Below are 11,661 nucleotides of genomic sequence, written 5' to 3'. Positions count from 1 at the left end.
GGTAGCTTTAATGTCTTCTCTGTTTTTTCTATTAAAAAAAAAAAACCAAATGCAAAACCCAAAAACCAGATAAAATAACCAACCAAGCAAAAAAAAAATCCCCAAAGGAAAATATTCCACTTCTCTTCAAACTTCCCTTGTACAAAACATGGCTGAAAATCTGCATTTAGTTAAACACAGCTGTGTTGTAGTGTAGTTAAATAACCTCACATGGTGCTTATGAAGGATGTGCAATGGGCCGTGGAAACTTTTATAGTAACAGGGAATCTAGAATGGAAGTATTAAAAATTACAGTATGCCTAATTTTTTTTTCTTTTTTTAATAAAAGTTCACTGTCAGAGCATATTTTGAGATACTTTCTTTAGAACAGAGATTCAGTAAAATCACTGTTGCAGCTAAAAATAAACTGTCTGGGAAACTTAACTGTAAGGAAAATGTAGAGTTGTTACAAGTCAAAATGTATTTACTAGCTTTTTAAATTGTAAGGAAATACAATGAACCTTCTTGAACAACAACAAAAAGCTTCATCCCAACAGTGAATAGTTGCATAGATGTTAATGTCTACCAAACTGAAGATTGGTCACAGGATACTGTATGTTTTTGTCCCTAACTTCTATATGGTATCAGATGTCTGAAGTTTACATCTGTGCTTTTAAGAAGTTGCTCCTTAAGTTGGCGACACACAAAATGAAATATAACTGAAATACCATTTCCTGCACAAGTTGTATGCCTTCAATTGTATTCTGAAAGAACACTTCATAACTACAGAATAAAATGATAAATAAGTAAATAAAGTAAGAATGCTAGCCATTTAGTGTTCACAGTTCCCTTCTGTTAAGAAAACGGCATTTCTGCATTTGGTAGCACACACCTCGCGCAGTGATGCATGCATTTTTAGCGCAGAGACAAGCTAATAATAATCTTGTTGACAAGGCTAGGCCAGTAAATCTTCAATAGCTCCATATTATTTTCCTTTCATTAATGTTTCTCTGAAGCAGCATGTCTGGTGTGGGGGGATTGTTTTGTTTTGTTTTGTTTCGTTTTGGATGGGTTTTCTTAATGCTGCCGTTCAAACACTGCATAGACAAGCTGAAATGTTTCCACGACGTCATGATGTGTGCTTTGACCAAGAGCAGCTAGAACTGTTCATCCTCTGTATTTGCTTTTAGTTTTCCATGTCTTTCTATATCTTTTTCTATGTGGTGAACTGCTGAGAGTACAGGCTGATGTTTGCATTGTATTGGCACAACAGCACCAAAATATCTAGGTGCAGCTACTGTATACATTAAAGACAGTAGTCCATTTTTAACTTGATAGTGGTCCAATTTAACTTAAATAATCAGCTTTTATTATGGTTCCTTCTATTTTAATTAGTATATTGTAACTTTTCTGCTAATAGTTTTCTTTATAGTGAGAGGCTTCCATATCCCTAATGAGTTTTATGGCAATATTTTAAAATTTTGTTCTTTGCAATGTAAGAGCTGGATCCTTATGGGTGATCCTGTGTTCAGTCAAAAAATATCGAAGTTATCTAAGTATTACCTTTTTGGAAGCATATCCTACATGAATTCGAGGACTAAATACAGCTTTATGTTTAAACAGAAATAGGTTAAGTAGGGCATTTTGGGGTCGTCTTGTTTCATTTTGTCCAAGGTACTAACTTGTTTTATTGTCCTTCAGTGCCTTTGCTACTCTAGAAGAGGAGGCTTGTACAGAGCTTGTTCCTTATCTTGCATATATACTTGACACTTTGGTCTTCGCATTTAGTAAATACCAGCATAAAAACCTGCTCATTCTTTATGATGCTATAGGAACCCTAGCAGATTCTGTAGGACATCATCTAAATAAACCGGTGAGTATACTTTATGTTCTGTAGAAGGACTTAGCATATTTGAAAAACTTGTTCAGTGTTTTTTGTAGTATGCTTTACATGTTATAAACCAGAAGTGCTGATATTTCCATGTACCTTTTATTGTGCTCCATGTTTACAGATTAAGTACATAGACTGCACATAATTTTCCTACTACACAAATATTTGCCATTTTGAGTAAACATGCAATAGTGTGTGGTGTGTTGTGATCTCATCATGATTTCTCCTTCATCCTCAAAAGTTTTTTAGCTCAGAGGAGATATCAGTATATATACCCCTTTGGACAGGCAAATGTAGTGGGGTTTTTTTTAGTGTACCTGTATTAATTAGTAGAAGATGTACATGTCATATGTTGGCATCTTATGATGGTTATTGAGACTTGTTTCATTTCTCTATAGTGTTTCTAATGACATAAATGCCCTAGAAAAAACATTTTTAGTTGTTTCCATGGTATTTTACTTGCCGTCTGGACCCCACACCATCAAAGGACCTGTTTTTCAGTCTCTCTCTGAGCCTGGCCATCTTGGCATTTGACAGCAGGAGGAAGCTAAATGGCAGCTCCTCATGAGGGTGGGACTTTCTTTAGTCATTTAGAATTTTGTACCATTGGACATAGCAAAATCTGTTGACTCTTTAGATGCCTTCTGGGAGCAACAGTACTCTAGACGTGCCTTGCTTAATGTCCTTGTGACTGTGTCTGTGCAGTGGCAAGTAAACCAGCTTTATATAGGCCTAAGTGCCTCCTTCTTGAGAGATAGGAGATTACTTTTTTCATGGGTGGTTGGTTTCAGGAAGAAGTTTCAGAACTTGTGGTCATGGAGATAGGATTGTAGTATCAGGACAGTGGAAGGTGGTTGAGAGAAGCAGGTGGCAGATGTAGAGCCACAGTGTAAATGTAAAAATGTTTTCTGTATGCCTTGAGGCAGTCAGATAGAATCATAATAACCCAGGCAGCTATGCTGAAACCAAACCTGGAGGAAGAGACTCCCTTTGTAATGGTACTTATGTGCTTTAGGAAAAAACACCAAAACAAATTGTAAATTTTAGTATTAAAATATCTGTGAATTGCAACAGTGATTGAATTACAGTACACCTGATATTTCGTTTTTTTGAAAAAGTAAAATATATTTCAGTTCTTCTTTAGCTTTGAAATAAAATAGTATGCAGTAGAGTGTTTTAGCAGCTGATACATTTTCATCCTCAACAGGAATATATTCAGATGCTAATGCCTCCATTAATCCAGAAGTGGAACATGCTGAAGGATGAAGATAAAGATCTCTTCCCTTTATTAGAGGTAAATGTTAAAATATGCATATTTTGTATCAACTTATTTTAGAAACTATGTTTTCTACTAAAGGTGTTCTTACTAGGAAATATGACTATAAAAGCTGACAATGTTAGCTATTTTCCATTAGGGAAAATATATCCTGACTGTGGTAAGAAAGTTTTATGACTGAATAAATGTCCTTAGGTTTAGCAGAAATATTTAAGACTTTTTCTTGCCATTTTGGAGTGTTTTCTGTCATAGGATTGTTTTGGGGGAAAAAAGGGTTCTATCCTCCTTTTATTCTTCTCTCTCCTTGCCCTCCCTTCATCCTTCCATTAAAACTATTGTCAGACAAGCTGAAGAAGGTATGAACCAGGCTATGTAGTCTAATGCTCTGTATTTTCTGAGTATGAAGCAGGAAAACACCTCTAGAAAAATTAGTTTTGTAACTCTTAGGTTATATTAGGGCTTGTTCATGGTCAAGATACTGCAGTTTGGTGTAAGTGCTGTCTGAATTATCGTAACTGGTTTTGTATGCATTTCCTTGGCTACCTCTAAGAAGATGCTGTTGCTGAGAAATTTTTTCAACTGGCATACACAGGAGTGAGTAACAACTTGCTGATAGTTGCCTTGGCTCAGCTAATCAGTACTGCCTTTCTAGGTTGTGTTTAATTAATCAGTTACATGTTGGTGTACTTAAAATCCTAATGTCCTCCAAGCTGCCTCTCCCAAGTAAAAGACTCTTCAGGAATGTGAGGAAAAGTAGTGACTGCTTTCTCTCTCCTCTTTTTTTTTTTATTCCAGTGCCTGTCGTCAGTTGCTACTGCCTTGCAATCTGGCTTTCTTCCATACTGTGAACCTGTGTACCAGCGTTGTGTAAATCTGGTGCAGAAGACACTTGCACAAGCCATGGTATTTTGCTATAACTGTTCCCATGATACTTCGCTAAACCAATGTGTTAATTGTGTGAAATCAGAGGTTTGCAGGGAAATTGAATATCTAAATGAAGATGCAGTTCTGGAACTTTTTTATGCATACTCCTGAGAAAGTCTAGTATAATTTTTGAAATGTGTACTTATTTGTTGCAGTTGCATAATGCACAGCCAGACCAATATGAGGCTCCAGATAAAGATTTCATGATTGTGGCTCTTGATTTACTCAGTGGTTTAAGGACTTGGAGGCAACATGGAACAGCTAGTGGCTTGCAGCAATATCCTGACACTAATGTACCAATGTATGCAGGTGAGATGAGTAAGCTATTTGAACCAAACATTTTCTTTATACGGAGAATCAGAAACTCTTCTAGAATTGTAATTTTTTCCTTCCTCTCTTTAGGACAAAATGCCTGAGGTACGGCAGAGTTCTTTTGCATTGTTAGGTGACCTGACGAAGGCATGTTTTCAGCATGTTAAACCTTGCATCGGTATGTTTCTTTTACGTGTTTAACAACTTGTTTTGTAAGTGTCTAAGGGGTTGTATTAGCCATTGTTAAACTCCCTGTTCTGTGGGTTGCCTTTTTAGGGTGTTGTACACAGTCATTTTCCTTTATCAACAAGAGTCTGTAGTCTTTTGTCCTTTGAATTGTATATTAAGAAAAGTTGTTCCTATTTTTGTAGACAGTGCAAAAGTTCATTTTTCTTCTTTATTTTTATAGCTCTTTTTGTTCTACTAGAATTTGTTGTTAAGTAAAAATACATATAATATATAAATCAGAAAATGGGCTAGAGGATAGGTTTTACTTTGTTTTTCTGCTTTGTTTTTTATTTCTGTGGGAAGTAGCATTGGTGATACACTTCCACAATATTTGCTCTTTCTTCCCACAGATACTGTTGAGGTGCACTTGCTGAATAAATGCTTGGTTAGGCTTGGAATTTAAAATTTTATTTGGCAGATGTTATAATGACTTTTTTGACTAATTTTTCTTAAAATTTAATCAAAGATGTGGTTGCCTTCTGGTCTTTTTTGTTTTCTTAAGGGTAGCTGAATACATGGTTATCCAGGTGATTTGGGGGATGTTCAACCATATGATAAAACCACTAGTACTTGTAGCTGGGTTTTGTTTCTTATCTTCCTCTCTCTGCTCCCACCTGAGCAAGGGAAGGAGAGAAAAAGGTTTCTACATAAAAGTTACATAAAGATAAAGCCTGTTAGGAAGATTTTAAAAGCATAATTTGAAAATATTTGCATTTATCTGCTTAGGCTGTAAATTCCACGTTAATCTGATATATAGCTGGACTATAGCTCCTGTTAATTTGCATTTAATACTTTCCAAGTATTTAAATAGGCTTACATTATCTTTTTCTTAAACATTCCCTTTTTTTCCCCCTCACAGTCCTAAACTAATGGGACAAGATGGTTGTATTGTGTGATGAGATTTTAAAATGTTGTTCTTTCTAGCTGATTTCATGCCAATTTTGGGAACCAACCTAAACCCTGAATTCATTTCTGTGTGTAACAATGCCACCTGGGCAATTGGAGAAATCTCTATCCAGATGGGTAAGATTTAATTTTTTCTTTAAGTCTCTGCACATTTAGAATTATTTGTCTGGGTGTTTTGGGTGAAATTTTTTCAAGTGATACCTTTATGTTAAGATTTAAATTACATTTGTGATTCTTGTCCTTGTTAGTAAGTTAAGTGTACATGTTCTGTTTACATTATGTATATTAATGGTCATTTTCTTCTGAATTTCTTTTAAAATTGTTGTTTCAGGTATAGAAATGCAGCCTTATATTCCAATGGTCTTGCACCAGCTTGTAGAAATAATTAACAGACCCAACACACCAAAGACGTTGTTAGAGAACACAGGTACCCAAAAAATGAACTGTACATGGTGAAGGAAATTAGAAGACTTTTTTTTAAATTATTTTTTAAATTGCATAGGGGAACCACACCAGAACTGATTTTGTTATGTATTTGGCTTTTATAAGTAAAAACAACTCTGTTTTGCACAAGCTCTTACAAGTCTCAGTCTTGCAGCAAATCATATATCTAGATTTGAAAAGTTATTCCTTTTTCTTTTATAGCATTTATTATATCTATTTATCATCTGCTTTCCAGTTTTTATGTATTAAATATGACAAATTTTTCCAGTTTTATTTAAGTATTAAATATGACAAATGTATGCAGTAACACTTAAGAGACTTAATTTCTCACTGATTTTGATGTATGCATGTCTTTACACATGTACTGTATATGTATGTCTAGTGAAAAAAATGTAATTGGCATATATAAATCAATGAACTCTTTGAATTTACAAAAAAATGCACTTTTTTTTTTAAAGATAAATTTACAATATCATGCATAAAAATCTAGATCTGTGATGGCAGTTTTACCACGACATAACAAAAATTATGTTTAATTTCTATTACCTGGTCACTTAATAACAAATTCCTGGAAGGAATTCTAATAATGGCATGCATATTTTATGTTCTGGCTTTGCATTCCAAACTCGGAGTAATTCCCAAATGCCTTACTGAATTGGAATTTCTGAGGCTTGTTTCTTTTGCATTTATAGAGGGCATGTTCTGGTATGAAAAGCACCTTCCATACTTGAGCAAAAATTTATGGATAATGCAATGGATTTATTGTTCACTATTTTACTAACAGAGGAATTTTTTTCCTTTTGTTTGAAAACTGTCTTGTAAGAAAATGACAGTTTAGTTACTATGTCTGACATGATTGAATATGATGCAAATACAATGGTACAGTTACACTTTTTAAGCAAAGCAAGAGATGATTTGGAGAGAGATTTTTCAAAGCATATTTTTCCTTCAATATTCTCTAAACTTAAAAGCTGCACTTTCTCTCCCCCTCTATCCCATTTAGTATGGAAGGTGAACTTGAAGGATAATTTACCTAGTTTTATAGCATATTATATGAACTACTTTCTGAAAAGAAAATTTTGAATCAAATACCTAGTTGTGGAATATACTATGGAATAGTGTAACAGTATAATACTATGAGAGTATAACAATATAAATTTTCCTTACCCCTGCCCTGACTCCCTTCTTCTGCACTGATGGATGTGTAATACATGTAACTGAAAGGCATCCAATACTTAGATGTTTGCTTCCATCATTGTTAAGAGAATTTTTGGAAGCATCCAAACACTGGTTTTTATTTATTTATTTTTAAATTCTCTTAATAGTTACTTTAAATGTGGATGGATAACTGCAAATAAATGTTGAGTGTGTTGTACTTATTATAAGTTTGTTGTGGGATATTTTGCTGTGTGCCACTAATATATGCAAGAATATTACTGGTTTTGCTGTAGCTTGCTATGTAATTAATTATGAAAACTGTCCTGAAAACACATTTTGACAGAGATTTCTATACCTTGTTTATGCTGTAGCTCTAAGAATTTACAGATTAAGCTTAAAATTGTGTTTTCACTTGAGCTTCTGTGAAGTTTTATAAGATACTAAAAAATTTTAGACACTATGTATGGAAATTAAGTAACACCAGAGCAAAATAGTACATTAACAGTGAGCTGCGTCACATGGAATTAATATGTTTCAGACTGCTAGTATATCCTACACCAAACTTTTATTGGAGAAAGCATCATCTGCTTTATTGCATGTTTCATGAAACTGTTCACAAATGCCTGTTAATTAGAGTGTTGCATAGTATGTCCCTTGAACATAGGTTTCCTTTTTCTGCTTCATACAAATCTGCTGGATTTTAGTATTATTCATGTATTTTGCTTCAAGTAATCCTGATACATTATCCCCCACCCTCTCCTTTTTCTGAAGATTAATCTTTCGTGAGTTGAGCGAACACCATTAAAACACATTTGCTTAATGTTACTTTCTTTGGTCTGTCCCTCGGAGCAAAGAACCAAACTACGTAATCATGTGATGAAGCAATTTTGCTTTTCATGTGTCCTCATGCTTTGGTATCAGAAATCAGATTCGTGTATATCTTATGAGGAAAGCTTTTGTGAGCAGGAGAAATACTAGGATTAAAGAATTAATGTTCTGCAGTCAGTTGCTTTGAGTTAGCAACCATTTTTAATTAAATTTGCTATGAGATTATGAAGAAGACAAACATTTGTTGCTCTTCAAGAAATGTTCCATCTGTTTAGGATTTTTAGACAGACCACAATATATTCCATATAAAAGTATTTGGAAATGTATTTTACTGATAGATAAGGTCTCTAAAAACCTTGAATTCTAAATATTGGATAAAATAGAATGTTTAGAATACTTGATACTAAAACTGAAAATTGTTAGTTTCTCTTTTTAAAAAGTATCCATTATAGTACATTTCAATAAAAACTTTGAATGTGTAGAGGTCAATTTACTTAAATCTAGCAAATGATTACGCTGAGGAGGGGACAGAATGACTGCTTACATCAGAAATCCTTTGGATTTAAAATTGTGTTTTTGGTGTTCTCTCATACTTCTTTAATTTTTCTTTTACCTTGGAGAGTATACCATATATGTTGCTGCCTCTTATTTAGGGGGTGGTAATAAACAGCACTGGTGAAATCTTATGTTTATTATCATACACAGATTCTGTTGGTTTCTGTTTCTGAGTTATTTGTTGTTTTTTCTTTATTTTTTCTCCTCCCCCTTCATTTGCTCATGTCTTGGTTGGCGTTTGGTGGTGTATAACCGTGATTGCGTTACCTTAGCAATAACAATTGGTCGTCTTGGTTACGTTTGTCCTCAAGAGGTGGCCCCCATGCTACAGCAGTTTATAAGACCCTGGTGTGTATTATTCAATCTTTTTTTTTTTAATTCATTTTTCTTCACTCTCTTTCTTTCTTTCTTTCTTCTCTCTATCTCACTTTTAGATATATTTTCAGTTGGTTACAAAATCTCAATCCTTAATCATTGCCAACCATGTGACTAATCTTGTCCTATCAGGTTTGTGAGTTTTTAGTAGCACCGTCATGTATTCTTTATGTTGTGGCTAACGACTAATTTATGCATGGGATAAGATTGTCACATGCTTGCTGTGTTAAAGCTTGACTATGAAAGAGCATTTAAAATCCACCAGAATGATAATACAATGCATGCAAATACTGTAAAATTTAAACTGTGCATTACTTAAAATTCAGTCTGAGGCTTGAAATGCTGTAAGGAATATATGTTTATAGATTTGTTACGTATAAAATAGCTTGCTTGCTGCTGTTAAAGTTCAACAACTGTTCTGTAAGTGGTATCTGACATAATTCATACTGTGACAGTATTTCATGTTCTGCTTCTAATAATGATAGTTTCTGTAAGTATTCCAGATCCATGTTTCTTTTGTATTTAATGGAATACAGGTCACACTTCCTAACTACAGTTAGCAAAAAAGTCAGATTCTGGAGGTGATGCCTAATGGGATTGTGCTAGTAAAAACTGTGTGCAACAAGTGTTTTTTTAAGTGTTCAAAATTATGTTGCAGATCATCTTATCAGTGTGACTTATTCCATCAGATACTGTCATCTAGTTTTGACTTGATTGAAGAAAAGTAATAGAGTTATCTAAGTTTTGCTTTCCAACTTGGTAGGTGCACCTCTCTTCGAAACATAAGAGACAATGAGGAAAAGGATTCAGCATTCCGTGGGATATGTACCATGATTACGGTCAACCCCAGTGGAGTAGTTCAAGTAAGATACATTAATAGATGCTAATTTTTCTTTGCTCATGTGAAATTTAGTGAAAAATGTATGTGGAGTATGAAAAAGTTTGCCTTGAAGTGATTCCCTGCAGTACGTGATGTAGCTTTATTTTGAAGTCAAGGAGCCCAAAATGTTTATATTGTGAATATGTATCATGATGCTTCAGTAATTGTCATCTAAAAAGGATAGGAGAGAAGTATTGTTAAAATCAGTTTTTGTCTTTTACTGGCAATGAATATGTAAATAATGAACTTTGATTAAAATAACTGTATTTTGATACTTCTGTCAGGTTGTGGTCAGGATCTGTATGCAAATATAAGGTAAAAGCTGACATTCTGAAACCTATTTTCCAGATGTAACCTAGGCTTTTAAAAAAAGTAACAGAATAAAACCAGTAACCACCCCTTCATTCTTAGCGCTAGGGTAGGGAAGATCCTGTTTCAACTTTAGATAAGTTGTTCAAATAGTCAATGTGACAAGGAACATGCCTCTCTTTAAAATAAATGGTACGACTGAAGAATAGAATATGACCTGATCTTTAATCTCCACACCTCTAAAGTAAAACTGTATCAATGTAGTATTGTCTAAGAGGAAAACAAAACTGGTTTTTCCCTCTTCTCTGCCTGGAAGTGTTCTTCCTGAAACACAAGAATCAAGCGTTTGCCTTGGTTTGAAATTTTCAGTTCATTTCATTTATGCCTCATTCTGTACTTCACATTTCAGTCTTTTACTGTCTGTTCATTCATGTAGCTTACAAAGAGGGGTTAAATAAAAACCCATTTCATTAACTCGCATCTCCTCTCTAGTCATCATCCTCAATTCCTACTGAAATTATATGCATTAGCAACATATATTAAAGACTGGTGTTCTACTGGTGTAGGAGGACATAATGCATGACAGCAGATGAACAAAGTGTAGGGATTTTGAGGTGGCTTAGTTTTGAACCTATATGATAAATGTTCCCTGTGTCCCAGAAAAAAAACTACTTAAATAAAACAGCTTTTTTCCCCTAACTAGAAGTGTGTGGGAGATGCATTTGTTGCTTAGACTAAAGTGAGTAGATCTTGCATTTGTATGTGTACTGAAAGAATTGAAGTTATACTAGTGTGGTGTAGAGGGGAGAGTTGGGGTTGGCTTCACTGTGGTTTAAGACACTCAGCAATTTCTGTTCCTGAACATTTAGGCAATGCAATAATTTACCATTGTCTGAATTAAGCAGAAAATAAATACATAAAAACAAAAGGAGTTGTGAATTGGGATCAAAGACTATCCATGGTTCACGGAATGAACAGCAAGCATTATTTTCAGATGTATAAATTGAGGTTTCTAACCTATATGATTGTTTAATATTATAGGACTTTATTTTTTTTTGTGATGCTGTTGCATCATGGATTAGCCCAAAAGATGATCTTCGAGACATGTTCTGTAAGGTAAGGTTTCTAAGATAACAGTATATTCTACATCCTCTGGTTTCTTTTTTCTTTTTGTTTCACTGCTAGCACTTACTGTGTTTGTGGTCATGGAGGTTTCTCTGCGCCCTGTGGTCATGCAAGGTCGTAAATAGTCAGACAAAGCAACATGAAAATCCTGACTTTTTTTTTAAGCTGTATCTTCTTAGATGCATTTGGATTATTCCAAACTTTTTTAAATGGCTGAAAAGTTTACCTGAGATGGTTTTTAAAGGGCTAATCATCCTCAAACAACTTTTCATAATGTCCAGCCTACTATGTTTTGCCTGCATTTGGAAGAACAGTGGAGTTTATACTACATGTAAGACCATTTTTTTCAGAAAATGAGATTTGTAGGGTTCAAGACTACTTTTTACCACAGAGATGGCTACTTTATTTTGGAGAAATACATAAGTTTCAAATTAAAGATATTGAAGTGGTATCTTATTTGTTTCTCTAACT

The 11,661-nt window shown here is 34.2% G+C and overlaps 1 protein-coding gene across 1 annotated transcript in view; it reads left to right on the top strand.

The window, feature by feature from the left end:
• The window catches only part of TNPO1 (transportin 1), a 94,399-nt gene that overhangs the window by 73,399 nt on the left and 9,339 nt on the right, over positions 1 to 11,661 (top strand). The window contains 11 exon segments of the mRNA XM_017740651.1: positions 1,662 to 1,852; positions 3,078 to 3,164; positions 3,942 to 4,049; positions 4,226 to 4,305; positions 4,307 to 4,379; positions 4,473 to 4,560; positions 5,535 to 5,633; positions 5,848 to 5,943; positions 8,774 to 8,849; positions 9,640 to 9,739; positions 11,107 to 11,181. Of these exon segments, the coding sequence (XP_017596140.1) occupies positions 1,662 to 1,852; positions 3,078 to 3,164; positions 3,942 to 4,049; positions 4,226 to 4,305; positions 4,307 to 4,379; positions 4,473 to 4,560; positions 5,535 to 5,633; positions 5,848 to 5,943; positions 8,774 to 8,849; positions 9,640 to 9,739; positions 11,107 to 11,181 (1,073 nt within the window).

This window comes from Corvus brachyrhynchos, unplaced genomic scaffold, assembly GCF_000691975.1.
Source record: "Corvus brachyrhynchos isolate BGI_N302 unplaced genomic scaffold, ASM69197v1 scaffold467, whole genome shotgun sequence".
Lineage (NCBI taxonomy): Eukaryota > Metazoa > Chordata > Aves > Passeriformes > Corvidae > Corvus > Corvus brachyrhynchos.
The sequence above is the reverse complement of the archived record's forward strand: the minus strand, read 5'-3'. Positions and strand labels throughout refer to the sequence as shown.